Source organism: Lepidochelys kempii, chromosome 1 (assembly GCF_965140265.1).
Source record: "Lepidochelys kempii isolate rLepKem1 chromosome 1, rLepKem1.hap2, whole genome shotgun sequence".
Classification (NCBI taxonomy): Eukaryota; Metazoa; Chordata; order Testudines; family Cheloniidae; genus Lepidochelys; species Lepidochelys kempii.
The window spans coordinates 140,508,571-140,524,872 of record NC_133256.1 but is presented as its reverse complement, the minus strand read 5'-3'; the positions used below and the strand labels follow the sequence as shown (position 1 = coordinate 140,524,872).

General features: G+C 38.2%; 1 protein-coding gene across 12 annotated transcripts in view; it reads right to left on the bottom strand.

Moving 5' to 3' along the window:
- CNKSR2 (connector enhancer of kinase suppressor of Ras 2) overlaps nt 1-16,302 on the bottom strand; it is a 369,205-nt gene that overhangs the window by 138,688 nt on the left and 214,215 nt on the right. For all 12 annotated transcript variants that reach the window (XR_012160437.1, XR_012160435.1, XR_012160434.1 and 9 more), the window contains 2 exons: nt 9,586-9,719; nt 5,523-5,734 (listed from right to left, as the gene is read on the bottom strand). Coding sequence is in view for 9 of the 12 variants with exons in the window: in XM_073357190.1 (XP_073213291.1) it covers nt 5,523-5,734; nt 9,586-9,719 (346 nt within the window). In the remaining 3 variants the exon portion in view is untranslated. The remainder of the gene's footprint in view (nt 1-5,522; nt 5,735-9,585; nt 9,720-16,302) is intronic.

The following is a 16,302-nucleotide window of genomic DNA, read 5'->3' as shown; positions in this document are numbered from 1 at the left end:
ATAACTGTATGGTAGCTGCCAGTCAGTAATAGAGAACCAGTCAGAAATCTATCCTTTAAAATTGTCAAAAAAACAATTCCCTCATTCCTGAATAATAGCTAAGTCTTTTTGATCTCAACTGAAGCAGCAGGCCCAAAGGCATTTAAAAATGATTTTATCATATTACTGATTATGAGCTTGTGCTGAAAATAATTAATGCTCTGGACTCTCCAACTCCATTTGGCATGCACCAGTAATTCACCACAAAACAAAACAAATTGTTTTGGTTTACACATTTCTGTGAAATTACCATGTCATGTTCATATGCCACATATAAACCCTGTGTTGATAAAGTACGTGTGGAAAGCTTTGGAGGCATTTGAGTGACTGGAACTTCAATACACTTAAAAAATAAGTACATTTTAACTAATAAACTCTGAAGGGATTGAACAGTATGGTGTACACAAGAAAAACAAATTAAAATAAAACCAACTTACAAAGATGAAAGGCTCTATAGAAGGATTAAATAACCCCACTGTTTCCCAGTGCTAACTATGATCCACATATTTATAGCTCAGTTCTTAGAGTGGAAACTTGGAAAAGTATCATGCAGCATAATAATGGACCCCGGGCAGATCTTTAAGCATCCCAGTGTTTCTATGCACCTGAACTTTGGCCATCTCTACTCTAGTGCTGTGGCATTCTAATGCAGCTCAGGATGTGACTGCACTCTGAAATTATAATAAATGAAACATCCAATTTTAATAGCTGTAACTAAGTTGATGTAATGCCCTGAATATTTTAGAGAGCCATGTGAGATGTAACAGAAAATGTGCACATAGTTCAAAATTAGAGGGATGATGAGAATTTTGCAGAAGGATTTATTTGCTGTGATATTTTGAACCAAGAAGAGGTATTGCACCAGCCTCACAAAAGCGATACCCAGTAGCAAGACACTGTAGTACATACCCATTCATTATGATGCATAGGTATAAATAGCAATTTAAGCATCTGACTTAGAAGAGGGCACAGTCGGGCAACATAGCTCAGTTAAAAGGCAACATAACTACCTTTCTGAGCTAATACAATGGTCAATAGAGAAGTGAAGTGAAAAGTTATTACCCCAGTTTCTTTTAATGATATACAGATGTTGGGCTTTTTTCATAAGAGTATAATCACATTATGATTAGAAAATGAACTATAATTCTCTAGCTAAGACAACACCTTAACAAAACAATGAGCGCTACTTTCCCCTCCACCCATGTTAGAAACACCATAAGAAAATATGCATATGCCTGTTTTTATCTAAAATAACATGGAGTTGTCCCACTGCAACAACAATCTAATTCTAAGTAAGAATGCCAAGGGCAAAGAATAATCTCTGTAGTCTGCTCCTTTGGGCCAGTGTAGGCTAGCTACAATATATTCAGTCTTTGAGAGAAAATAATGTTCATGTGGTTCAGGCCAGCATACTAGAGAATTTGATAATCAACACCAATTACTGATTTGAGATACATAGAAAATTCACCTACAGTCTTTCTAGAGGCTATTTTAGATGGAGAATGTATTTGAACTACATTTTATTTTGACAGGTTTCAGAGTAACAGCCGTGTTAGTCTGTATTCGCAAAAAGAAAAGGAGTACTTGTGGCACCTTAGAGACTAACCAATTTATTTGAGCATAAGCCTTCGTGAGCTACAGCTCACTTCATCGGATGCATACTGTGCAAATGTTTCCAAAGTATGCATCTGATGAAGTGAGCTGTAGCTCACAAAAGCTTATGCTCAAATAAATTGGTTAGTCTCTAAAGTGCCACAAGTACTCCTTTACATTTTATTTTGACACTGATCTTAATAATAACTGGCTTAGGGCAGGTGGAGGGGAAATAAGTGAGAAGAAGCTTTAATCATTTAGGCCTGAATCCTGCAAATGCTCTGTGAACTATTCTTATGCTTAAAGTTAAATACATGCATAAGTGTTTGTAGGGCTTTGACCCTTAAAATATAGTGACAATTCTTTTCAGTAGAATAAAAAATTAAGCATCAACATGTACGTGGAAATGTAGTTTGTTTCAGCATTTTGGGGAAAATTGTTGACAAACACTCAAAAATAAGTAGAATTTGTGAAGAGCAAAAATCTGGTGCACACAAATATATCTCAATGATAGCATTTCTCTGTCTGATCAGCTTAGTTTAGAAAAGTATTCTCTGAAACCAATGCACCCATGAAATAATTCTTATATATCTGGGATCATATTGGAAAGTTTTCTTTTTAAATAAAGTGAATGAATGGAGCTACAGAGGAATTGCAAAGTACTGTATTGTCACACGTTTTACTTACTACAGAGGAAATTATTATTCTCAAAACACTAAGGGCCATGCTCATTCACCCCCATGAAAGAACAGAGGGAAATAAAATCAGAGGCAATAATGATAGGGTCAGCGGAACATGACAGAATAAATGCCACTCCCTGCATTCACAGCATCATTCAAATATCTGCACCTTACATCCACTGTTGGGTGGTTAAACACATTCAACGCAATGGTCACCCAACGTATACTTTTTAAAAAAATTAATGCTGCAACATGTGTGTTGCTCCAGTAGACTGGAGCCACACAAACATTCATATGGTATTTTTGCTAAGCAGTTTAGGTTTTAAAGGTCCTTACGCTTCATGCTGCCAACATTCCCTTTGGCTGCTATAACTGCTATAAATGATATTGGTCCCTCAGTTACAGGAGCAGCAAGCAGGTGGGAATTATTACTGCTTTGAAAAAGAAATTCGGAGGGATCCTAGACTACCCCACCCGACAATTTTTATTTTATATATAGAGAACAATCACTTGCTTCTCCTTGTTTTGACTCTTTCCTTTAAAAAAAATAAAGTGAGGGCTGGGATAAAACTGACAATAACTGTCTTTAAGGATGCTCCAGGGCTCGTCTCCTCCACTCTTATCTTTTTAAAAGGCACACTCTGCAAACAGATGCATCTTCATGAAAATGCATCCTTTAATATTCTGTATGTGTATTACACCAAGTCCTGAGAATATTTTATACAGCTTGAGATCAGTTTGTACCTTCTCTCTCAAAGGATTTCAAAAGCTTGGCTGCAATCAAGGCCTCAGTATGGTGTACCGAATCTGTGTATTGTGATAAATTAATTCTATTTTGTCTTTTGCTCAAAAGGAAGGTGGTGTCAAGGATACCATAGTTATGCCAACATGCAGCTTACATTAAACTTAATAATTAAAATAGAACAGCAAATGCATTGAACAGTATTCAATAATGTGCTCAGCTAAAATTGCAGCTGTCAGGGTTCCCTCCCTACTTTGAACTCGAGGGTACAGATGTGGGGACACACATCAAAGACCCCCTAAGCTTATTTCTACCAGCTTAGGTTAAAAACTTCCCCAAGGCACAAATTCTTCCTTGTTCTTAGAACGGTATCGCTGCCACCACCAAGTGAGTTAGACAAAGATTTAGGAAAAGGACCACTTGAAGTTCCTGTTTCCCCAAATTATCCCCCCAATCCCCTTCACCCCCTTTCCTGGGGAGGCTTGAGAGTAAACAACGTGAGCACAGACCAGACCCTTGGGTTTTTAGGACACTAAAAAACCCAATCAGATTCTTAAAACAGAACTTTTATTGTAAAGAAAAAAAAAGTAAAAGAAACACCTCTGTAAAATCAGGATGTAAGGTAATTTTACAGGGTAGTAAGATTTAAAATACAGAGGATTCCCCTCTAGGCAAAACTTTAAAGTTACAAAAAAACAGGAATAAACCTTCCTCTTAGCATAGGGAAAACAGAAGATACTCTAACGCAGTGCTTCTCAAAGCCGGTCCGCCGATTTTTCAGGGAAAGCCCCTTTCACGCCAGACCAGTTTGTTTACCTGCTGCGTCCGCAGGTTCGGCCGATCGTGGTTCCCATGGGCCGCGATTTGCCGCTCCAGACCAATGGGGGCTGCAGGAAGCAGCGCAGGTCAAGGTACATGCTGGCCACCGCTTCCAGCAGCCCCCATTGGCCTGGAATGGCGAACCGCGGCCAGTGGGAACCGCGATCGGCCGAACCTGCAGACGCAGCAGGTAAATAAACCGGTTCAGTGCGCCGGAGCTTTCCCTGAACAAGCGGCGGACTGGCTTTGAGAACCACTGCTCTAATGCATTTCCTTTCTATTACTCACTATTTCTGTAATTTTAGATGTATCATTCAGTAGGAGCTGGATTACTTGTTTGGTCTCTCTCTTTGTCTCCGGAGAGAACAACAAAAGCCCAAACAAAAACCTTCCCCCCACCCAGATTTGAAAGTATCTTCTTTCCCCATTGGTCCTTCTGGTCAGGTGTTAACTAGGTTAATGGAACTGATTAACCCTTTACAAGTAAAGGAGGGATTTTATGCTACCCTTAGCTGTATGTTTATGACAACAGCCATCAAAACATCTTGTTAAGGGCAGTCTGATTCTCTACACAGCAGTTATGCTCATTACATTCTGATTATTTTTTGGAGACAGACAAAACTTAGTTGAATTCCTCTTTTGACAAAGTAAAGGTATGAGAGTGATAGCATATATGTGAGGGAGTGGGTACAAACTAATTTGTCTCTGAAATGGCTCAATTTGCTTCATCACTACATTGTAGTGGTGAAAACCCCACTGGTGTAAGCCCTGTCTGAATTTGGGCAGTGAGGAAAATGTCACAAATAGATGCCTCAGTTGGACCTAAAACAGAAAGTGTATGGCCCTATATGATACCTGGGGACTCCCTCCTAACTTCTTTCCACGCCATGGCAACTTCTCAATTTTCAGCAGGAACAAAACCAAAGTTCTTCTGTTCCAAAGCTGTGAAAATGTACTACTTCAACTAATGCAGAAGCTCCAATAGTGTGATAGCTCTACGGATTATAGCCGGGGTTTTCAAAGGAGACTAAGGGTGTTAGGTGATCAACTCCAATTGGTATTTCTTTGGAAGTCCCGCCCTATATCTTCTTTGGGCCAGCCACTAGAGGGAGACATGAACAGGTCTGAAATTCGATCCAGCAGAGCGCAATAGTGTTGTGTATACACACACACACCTGTTTGCACACTCCATATTACTAGATGAAGTGTTGTTGTAACCATATTGGTCCCAGCTTCACATCAAGACCTGAAGATGAGCTTGTCTCTTTTGCCAACAGAAGTTGGTCCAATAAAAGATGTTACCTCACCAACCCTTTCTCATTACTAGATAGACATATTCATAGAGTGTAGAGGAATACTGAGTACCTGCATGCTGGAACAATATATTAACCTCAGAAAAATTGTTTGACAATCATCATAAAGAATAAGGTATTGGACTAATCTCCCACTTTTTATGCCTTAAGTCATTCAGTAGGGTTTTTTGATACACGATATCAAAAGCTTTTAGCCTGAGATCTTTCCGTAATAAAATTCATAGAAAATCAGATGGATATGCACATGTTTTCTGTTTCAAAAAGAAACATAAACCAACAAATTTACTAAAACTAAACAAGGGGATTTGGATTATCCTTATTAGAACAATGCCATACCGTACGTTGGAGTGCTCTCTCTCCTCCCAGAGCCGCCTGTTCTTCCTTTCTCATATTCATAGCAGTATAAGACTGCATCTTCTTCAACCACATTAAAGCGCTTCCGATATTCCTGGTCAAGAAATGAATTTGGAGATTCGGAACCCTTATGAACTGGCTTGCCCACTATATGTCTGCCAATATCATCACATGGAAGATTTCCCTTTTCATCCCTGTAGTAAATGAGAGAGATTTTGAATGAATCGAGATAGGACTTTTTTTTTGTCATGAACATATTTTTAAGAGTGTGGGCGCATATCAATATTTATATGATCAAGAAATAGGTCATATTGACTAGAGCCATGATCTTTGGGGGCTGCAGTACTATGCAAGCTGTTCCATATATCTCTGGTAATTCACTTCAATTGCAACCTGAATTTACTCCTTCCTAGTCTTAAAAATAGCCTGAATTCTGGATATGTTGCAAAGCCCATCTATCATTCTTGGTCTTTTGAGAAGGGAGGTGGACAATGAGGGCTTAGATGTTCTGCACGGTAAACTACTATTTGGATTTTTTTTAAACTAGCATTTTCTGTTTTCAGATTAGGAGATGATGCTTGCTTTATTCTTTTATAATCAATTTTTAATGTGTCAAGGCTCCTGGCGTCATGAATAGATGACTTTATGTTGTAAATAAACATTGATTAAGTATACAGAATCCGAGAGAAGTGTGCCACTTACTGGGTCACTGACAGCTTCTCCTGCATGCCTCAGATTGTCCTTCAAAGTCACCCTTCAAAAAACTGACCAGACCAGATCCTGTTTAGTTTTTGAGATGTGATGGTATATTAATGTATCGATAGCCACCAAGTACTCCATGAACTCCTTAGCTTGAGTGATGAAAAGATTGTTTCTGGAGTTCATAAACCCACATTCTATCCCTACTTATGACGAAGTCCTGGGTAATCAGAGGATGAGGTAAAATGACACCAGAAGTCCTAAACCCATCTAAGACAGCTAAGCCCCACCCTTATACACAGTATACCCCACCCTTATATACAGTAGTCAAAAGAATAGCAAACTTCACACATTCTTTCTTTGGGAAATGTATGTAGTCTCTTTAGCTCCAAAAACAAAGACCTCTACTATAAAGAAGAATCGTTTCAGTTAGTTGTGGTAGAGTTTATAGCTTCTTTGCAGGCATTGTAAAGAGTCTGGGATCACAAAAGGAATCACCTTAAGCTCAAGTTTTTGGAGCTGAAGTTCCTCATTTCTAACTCTCATGCCTCACATGCGCAGTTCAGCTAGTGACTCTGTTTGCTGCCATAATTTGTTACATACTGACACCCAACTGCTGAATATGAACCTCAGATGTTTATGCCAAAATTTTGCTTCACTGCATTTGGTGTGAGAGAAATATATATAAGTATTGGCTAACTGGGCCTATGAAAATATGTTGGATGGGTAACTCTGTTCAAATAGAATATATAAATTCTAAATGACTGAACCACAAAGAAGATAAGCCCCAGTACTGTTCCAACTAAACATTCTCTAGTTTCACTGGTAACTCTTGTCTCTGCTGTTTGTGGATATAGTCAGACCCCACGGTGGTATGGCTACAGAGATATATACTATACATTGAAGCAGTGAATCCCTATTATTTTTCAGTAGCAAAAGAATTATTGCTTTTGTTGTAGTCAACTAAGAATGCAAACAGTAACAGCAACCCAGGAGAGCGGCACCAAGCTATTTGATGGTACACAAAATAAAAATAAAGAGATGCATAAATACATATAATTATAGACAAAAGTCTGCTAAAATGCCAGAACACATCTTTCAATCAAGTCATATTATGCAATATATTATGTGATGGGTTTGTGAAGTGAAATACAGTTCAATAGGATTAAGCTGACAAAAAGATTACAGAAATGCACAGCTTAATCATGCAATAAGCTTAGTTTTTTAGGTGCATTGAACTGATAAGTAATTGATATAGTATTTCATTAGTGTCGGTTCACACACCAACACTACCATGATTTTTTTTTTTATGTCTAGAATAAATCATATAAAGGATGAATTTTAAACATCACAACTTCTGTGATAGATGGGTTATCAGCTGTTGAAGTAGGATTGCACATTAAAAATGCTGTGCAAAACCAATTTATTTTCTCATTTAATAAAAATAACATAGTAAAAGAAACAGAGCTAGATGTATGATAAGCAGTTTATAGGCCTTACTTCTCTGAGCCCAGAAACATATTTTAGCTTCAGTTTCAAAGATAAAAGATTGATAGTCTATAACTGTAAGGTTTACATCTAAAGAGAAACCTGAAGAACTCTGACTGCTTTTCTTTTAGCCTAAAGTGTTTAGAATTAAATCTTTGAGGCCTGAAGATAATTTTTCTGAGGGCACAATGTTCTTTCTGTAGCACTTGCATAGAGATATGGTGACAAGATGAATTAATGACATGTTTATTCCCTATGGGCATTTCAAACAAATTAGAAGAAAAAATCCTTAATGAGAAACTACCTGTACTGTCTGTCATTTTTTAAAGACACAGATTGGAATAATTGTTTAAGCAGGAGCTAGCTATGCTGCATACTACATAAAGTGGCAGCACATAGCATTTTTTCTAAAAGTGAATGATAGACTAGGTAAGACAATGGAGTGACCAGGAATGAATTACAAGATTCAATTCAGGGCTTCATAGAAGAATTGTGACATCATCAAAACCATGAACAAGACATTCAGTATTCTGACTCAGAAGGTTTTCAGTATCTCTGAAGAATAAAGGGTTTCTCATAAATGCACCATTCTATCCCCCGGCCAGTTTAAGTTGCCATTCACCTCACCCTGGGATAACCCATAAGAAAGCCTTGTCAGCATCAGGCAACACATCTTATCAACTGGCTGGAAGAGTCACTGTTGAGTGACTCTAATCACCCCTAAGGAAATATGCACATTGCTCTCCCAACAAAGCCCAGTAAATGTAACAAAAGACTGCTAGGAAAAAAGGCTTTTTAATCACTATTTGGTCATATAATGTTCTATACACACTAATACCAAAACATTTTAAGAAAAATCTGTTACTCTGAATTATGTTCTATTGCTATTCTCACTGTGTATTTTAAGGTATCTGTATGGCTTACAATGCATATTTTACAAATGTATTTATATGCTTTAATGTCCATATAGGATTATTGGAGAGGAATAACAGGGTATACTGCGGTAGCACACTGAATTGGATGAGTGGTAATAGGACAGTGTGATAAACCGAAGGATGAACCTGCTGCTCCTCTTCTGACTCCTAACTTCAGCTCAGTCAGAAGGAAAAGGTTCTGTGACACAGAGGAGGACAGATGGAGACTTGAAGGGACAGTGATGAAGGTGGCTGTTTCAGCTCAGAGTGGCATATATATTTATGGAACAATTGGGTAGCTACAAAATATAGAATGTAAGTCATACCTCAAATATTGTCCTAGCAATTTGCTCCAATGATGTTATATAAAACGTAACTAAAAAAGGAATTACCCTGGCTGTAGAAAAGTAGCAATCTATTGCAGGAAGAGCCTCTCCCTTTAGCTCAAGCTATAGAAATTCACATTTTTAGCTATGGAGTGTTCCAGTTCAATCCCTGTCATTGGCCAAGGTGGTGGACATCACAGACACAAAGTGTCTTTCTACTTTTGCTTCAAGGTTCAAGACAATCTTTCATTACTAGGGATTAGGATGACACCATCATGGGGTAGATTAGCCCACATCTACCTACTCTGGGGGTCTTGCACCTCTTTCTGAAACAAATGGTGTGGACCACTGCAGGGGGCACAATGCTGGACCAAACAGATCATGGGTCTGATCCAGTGTAGTCACTCTTATATTTCTAACAACTAGTCAAACTCTATGGGTAAATATCGGAGGCCTCGTCCTCCAATCCATATACATGAATACGTACTTTTAACAAGTGTAATCATTTTTCTTTTCTTTAACTATTGTCTTAAACTTGTTTGAATGCTCAGTCTTTTACAAGTGCCATTCTTTGTCCATAAACTGTATGAACCTGCAACATCATCACTGGCTTTTTACCTGGGAACATAAGGCTCTGCTGGAGGAGGGGGTATGTAGAGATCCTGGAGTGCTGAACTGTCTCTTTTAGTGGGTGTGCTGATCGTGCTGGATGGTGTAGCAATGCTGCTTGTAGGGCTTCTAGGAATAAGTGGCTGGTTAAAATAAAAAGAGAAAAAAAACACATGGGTATCTATTATATCTAGCATATTCTTATTTTCACATTAAAATTAAAGACAAACTTTACATACACTGATAAAATAAAACCTAAAAATAAATACTTTTGATATTATATGGTTGTTTTAAACTATCTGAAAAACTATTCATATTAAAGAGAAAGGGATATTCACAAACTATAAAAGGGACATGACCTATGCTTGTGAAACAGACTCCTCCTCCTGTCCTTTCTCCTTCCCTCTTCCTTAGTACAAGCTACTCTATTGCCAGTGCCCATAAAAATAATCATGTAGGGACACCACTGGAAGCTTCACTAATGTAAGTTACCCAGAAGCTAGTGACTTGTTTAAACTCTAGAGTTTACAATAAAGGTTGTATAGGTATGTATTAAAAATTATGTCATTTAAATTAAAAAATACCAGCGCTATTATGTAAGAAATATCTGTGGAAGTTTCAGTTTTTCTACAACTTTGGATTCTGTAGCTCTGACTTCATATTTTATAAGCAGAAATATTGTGATACAGAGCAAATGGGAGTCTATTATTCTTCACTCTTCAGGGCACATTTCCACCAAATAACACTTCACATGTTTTTTAGCATTTATTACCCTACCTAAGCCTTAGTCAGGCAGTGAACACCTCCCTTTCAGACTATGCCTGGATTGTAGCTACCACTCCAGCCGAGCTTGGTGTTCTCTCTCTCTCTCACTAGCTCTGATTAACAGCCCCATCACTTCTCACATCTCTTTCTCTGAGTGAGAGAGAGAAGTCCAATGAACGAAATAAGAGACACTCCAGTTTGTTCAGCCTCACAATATTTCTGCTGACTAGCGTTAAGTTTGGGCTTTTATGCTAACTACACTCACAAAAGAAAGCAAATGCCATTATTTTGATCCATGCTGAGTAATTCTAATATTAAAAATGCGTTGTTTTTTATTTTGTTTTGATTTTAAAGCGCTCGCTCTCTTTCCATTTGTTAAAAATAAATGCCTTGAAGAATAAATCTTACAGGCTTGAAAGTACACAGTGGTCATGACAGCTATGGATTCCTCACGTACATCAGTGCTTTAGGACACAACTTTTTCATGTTGTACTTAGAACAGAAAAGCTATGAGCTCAGGCTAAAAGGACAGTATGCATAGAAGTCACTTCTGCAAGCTCTGTAAAGAATAAATTGTGACAGGTCAATGGGGCAGTCTGTAAAGAGTAATCAGCTCTCCTTCCCCATATATTAATCATGACACCTCTGCAGTGTACCTAGACTACAGCAAATTCTGAGGGTTTAACAACAGACCTTCTTCCAAATTCTGGCCTTCTGTAAGAGAGCAATGAGCTGCTGTCTTCTTGCTAAACCAATTAGACTTTTCAATCTTTCACAATAGTAATTGGATACATCAAAAATTGTCTGCATATTACTGTAGTATTTCCTTTTTGCATCTTTAAATATTATTAGAATAATGTGTGCCATTTAGGATATCTGAAACATCTTACAAACATGAATGGAAATCCTGTGTCACAGGATATCTTCAAAATGTTATTTGGGGGTGGTATTGTGTTAGACTTCATTCTGGAATTTTTGTTGGTACAGTATTAATCTTGCAATACGTTTTTGGAATATTAACTTGATGACTACTTTTAAATCCTGTCCTGCTAACTCTTAGTGATTTTTACCTTTAGACAATGACAAATTGAAGTGTTGGCTAATTTTATTGCTAGTTAGTTATTCTAAAACCGCTAGAATAAATTTGAGTCCCTCACAGTTTGAATATGTAAAAAAAAGAAAAAAACAAAACAAACTACAGCCTCCATTTGAGGGAGGTTGGGCAGGGAGAGAAAGACATACAGAGGAAGGAACAGATAAAAGACCATATGAGTATTAAAAACAAGCATGAGCCTGAAATCCGTTTCAGGAATTCTAAAAACCCCTCCTGAACCAAGGCAACAGAAATCTCATCACTGAAGATTTCAACCATGAAAACTAACTCTGAATCCCTGAACCATCTACTAAAGCAAAGTATTTTATTTCCTTTCTAATGGATGCTCAATATGGGAAGTGCCTTTTCAGGCTTACTGAGTGTGATGGGGAGTAAACTTTCCCTCCAGGCCACTGCCAGTTGGCACCCCAGTGGCCTTGATTCACTAGCCTGCAGGTGCAGGGAGGAACTGGCTAACAGTTTCCCTGTGTGTTGGCCTAGCTGACACTCCAGGCCTCATATATGTTTGTGAGACAGACCCAGCTTCTGATAAAGCTATTTGGTTGCAACCTGGCAGTCCTGCAGCTTCATAGCAGGTGGTACAAAATTTGGTTAAGGCAATCCAGGTTTATTAGTTGGTTTGCTGTTCAGAATAGTTCTGATAATGGACTCTGGATATTTGATGGGTTCATGAGTCTTTAAGAATGAGAGATTTCAGTCTCTTCACTGTTCAGGTGAGCCAGTGGAAACTCTGATCTTGTCTTGGAAAATGTTATATTCAGTCCATCAGAGACGAGTGTGTGTGTATGTGCGCACATCCTGCTGACTGGGGTTGGGGGTCTGAAGATAACTTGAGGGAAACCCTTGGTTTCCATGTTGGGCAGCTGAACTTGGGCTATGGTATCAGAGTTGCTTTTTGAGTGAATTCTCCAGGCATCTGAGCAACTCTAGTGTCTTGCTGGACAGTAGCTTGTCTAGCTCTCCCAAGATGACATGGGTTTTTTTAAGAAGGTCAAGAACTATAAGTAGAGTGTACAACATCAAGCACAAAGCTTGGGAGTAGTGTTCCACAATAGATCTGGAAGTGTCCTACCCTTGCCACCTTTGGGTCAGGTTGTAAAATTCACCTCGTCAGCTTATTCCATAAAAGCAGAGTAGAAGAAAAACCTGGCAGTGTGCATAGAAGTAGAAGCCCACTTTTAAACAAAAGGAATGGAAAAGTGAAACAAATTGTCCCTGCCAGATGTTTGTCACTGTTTTCAACAGATATGACAACAACAAACCCTTCAAAAATGTGTTCAAATTGGGCCACCTGGCAGCAGTTCAGCAAGCTGGTACTTCTTTGTAGTGGCTGCCATCTTGTGCTACAGAAGCTCAACTTTCTTTAAAAAAAAAATTATAGACTTAAGGTCCTTATGGCTATGAAGATAACCTTTCAAATGAGAAGTAAAAGCAGCTGATAATGGGATGAAAAGCAGAGCCTGAAAACAGATTGGAACAAGAGCTGTTAGGTATGAGCTGCTTTCACATTCTAGCTCAGTGGGATGTTAAACTTGAGGCCTAATTCTGACAATTCTCAGAATGTTCAGTGTTTAAACATCAGAATTCTGGATAGAGATCCAAGCATGCAACAAAGGAAGAGGACTAAATGAATGGCATAACATATTAGCGGTACAAATGAGTGGAGCTTTGATTGTAGGCCGAGTCTTGCAGAGTACAACTACTTTCATCCACTGTCTCTCTCCCCGCTACGTTCAACCACAGAGGATCTCAAAGCATTTTACAAACATTAATAAATAAAGCTTCACAACATCCTTGAAATGAAGGTAAGGAAAAACTGCAATGACGTACATTGTTTCCCGTACAATGGGACTTGCAGAATCTAGAAGAAAGCAAAATCTTTTTCACAGCTTCCTTCTATGTTATCAGAAGTGATCCTGTCACTAAGATCCTTATGATAAAGGATACATTAAGACAAGCTGAGGCAGCTTACTCAAAACATTTCATGCACACACATACACATGCTAGTGCCAGACAAAACCAATGATGAAATACAGTATACTCCCTCCAAATATTTCCACTTTGGTTGTGTCTGGGACTGCCATTTTCACCTAATTGTTTCTCTATCATTGCCTGGAACTTGCAATGTTGCAATCAGTGCCATTCTGTAGACTAGGAGGGAGTGCTCACCTAGTAACACTATTAAAATCCTTCCATCTCCAGAGACCAAACACGTTACCAATTGTATTCCTTGGACTAATAGTGAAGTTCAAAGTTAGGATGGTTAGAGAAATGGTGATACTGTGTGTGTGTCCACACACAAACACATGTAAACACAGAGAATCATAGTAGTCAAGTAGTAATAAACAAACTCTAGAAGAAAGGTATATAACTTTTAAAAATACAAGTTAAACCAACACAAAGTTTTAGGTAGTAATATTTTTTTACAGTGTCTTCAACAGTAAACAATTGTGTTTTGGTCATAAGAAATAATTTATTGAATAAAACATTCCTAAGAAACTACATTGTTTACACATTTCAGTCTATTTCAGCATGCAACTAAGAAATGAAGAGGTAATGAAACATTGTATAAAAAACTCTTTGTAGGAAATCTGGTCAGAATCCATTTAAACAACACTAGAGAGAGTGCCAAGCTCCTATGTAGTTAAAAGACAACTAGGCAACTAAATATCCTACAGATTACAGGGATTTATTTAAATTTAATGATTAAAACTCTAATTTCATGAATTTAATCACAAATAACTGACAAAAACAGAACAAATGTTATCACTAGAGGAATGCAGAGGCAATATAAGCAAATTAACAAAGCGGGGTGGGGGGGAAGGGGAGAATGATAAATAATCAAAGTAGAATTTCCTCTCCAACCTCAGATAAGGAAAAACTTAAAGATCATAAGAATGGCCACACTAGGTCAGACCAATGGTCCATTTAGCCCAGCATCCTGTTTTCCGACAGTGGTCAATACCAGGTGCTTCAGAAGGAATGAACAGAACAGGCAATCATTGAGTTATCCATCCCCTGTCATCCATTCCCAGCTTCTGGTAATCAGAGCCTTGGGACACCCAGAGCATGGGGTTGTATCCCTGACCATTTGGCTAATGACTATTGATATGAGTATTGATGGACCTATCCTCCATGAACTTATCTAGTTCTTTTTTGAACTCCATTAAACTTTTCGCCTTCACAACATCCCCTGGCAAAGAATTCCACATGTTGACTATGTGTTGTGTGAAGAAATACTTCCTTTTGTTTGTTTTAAACCTGCTGGCTGGGTGATCCCTGGTTCATTAGTTATGTGAAGGAGTAAATAATACTTCCTTATTCAATTTCTCCACACCAGTCATGATTTTATACAACTCTATCATATCCCCCCTTAGTTGTCTCTTTTCCAAGCTGAAAAGTCCCAGTCTTTTTAATCTCTCCTCATTCAGAAGCTGTTCCATACCCCTAATCATTTTTGTTGCCCTTCTCTGCACCTTTTCCAATTAGAAGATATCTTTTTTGAGGTGGGGTGACCAGAACTTTACTCAGTATTCAAGGTGTGGGCACACCATAGATTTATATAGTGGCATGATGATATTTTCTGTCTTATTATCTACCCCCTTCCTAATGGTTCCTAACATTGTTAGCTTTTTTGACTGCCATTGAACTTTGAGAAGATGTTTTCAGAGAACTATCCACAATGACTTCAAGATGTCTTTTCTTTCAGCAAAGAAGCTGGAGAGTTGAGTACAGCAAAAGTGAATATGTAACCACAAATGAAGTTCTAAAGCCTCAGAACCTTGCATGAATAGCTACTAAAAATCCTTTACCAACAGCCTTAGCGGTGCACAGAGTAGTACAATACATTATTTAAAAATGAACAAAATCAGTCATCCAAATATTCTAGATCAAAATGGTGATGATTAATAATGGATTAACCCAGAACCATAAATCATAGAAACGTAGGACTGGAAGGGACCTTGAGAAGCCATCAAATCTAGTCCCTTGTGCTGAGGCAAGACCAAGTAAACCTAGACTATTCCCGACAGGTGTTTGTCCAGCCTCTTCTTTGAAACCTCCAGTGATGGGGATTTCACAACCTCCCCTGGAAGCCTATTCCAATGTCCAACTACCTTTACAGTTAGAAATTTTTCCTAATATCTAACCATATCTCTTTGCTGCAGATTAAGCCTATTACTTCTTGTCCTGCCTTCAGGGAACACTGAGAACAATTGATTCCAATCCTCTTTATAACAGCCCTTAACATATCTGAAGACTGTTTTCAGGTTCCCCTCAGTCTTCTTTTCTCAAGACTAAACAGGTCCAATTTTTTAAAACCTTTCCTTACAGATCAGGTTTCTAAACCTTTTATCACTTTTGTTGCTCTCTTTTCGGCTCTCTCCCAATTTGTCCACATCTTTCCTAAAGTGTGGCACCCAGAACCGGACATATTACTCCAGATGAGGTCTTACCAGTGCTGAGTAGAATAGGACAGTTACCTTCCATGTCGTGCATACGACACTCCGATTAATACACCCCACAATGATATAAGCCTTTTTCACAATTGCATCACATTGTTGACTCATTCAATTTATGACCCCCGGGGAACCACAGATCCTTTTCAGCAATACTATCAGCTAGCTAGTTATTTCCCATTTTGTAGTTGTGCATTTGACTGTATTTTGCACTTGTCTTTAATCATCTTATTGATTTCAGACCAATTTTCCAATTTGTCAAGGTCATTTTGGATTCTAATCATGTTATCCAAAGTGCTTACAACCCCTCCCACCTTGGTGTCATCTGCAAATTTTATAAGCAAACTTTCCATTCCATTATCCAAGTCATTTATGAAAATATTGAATAAT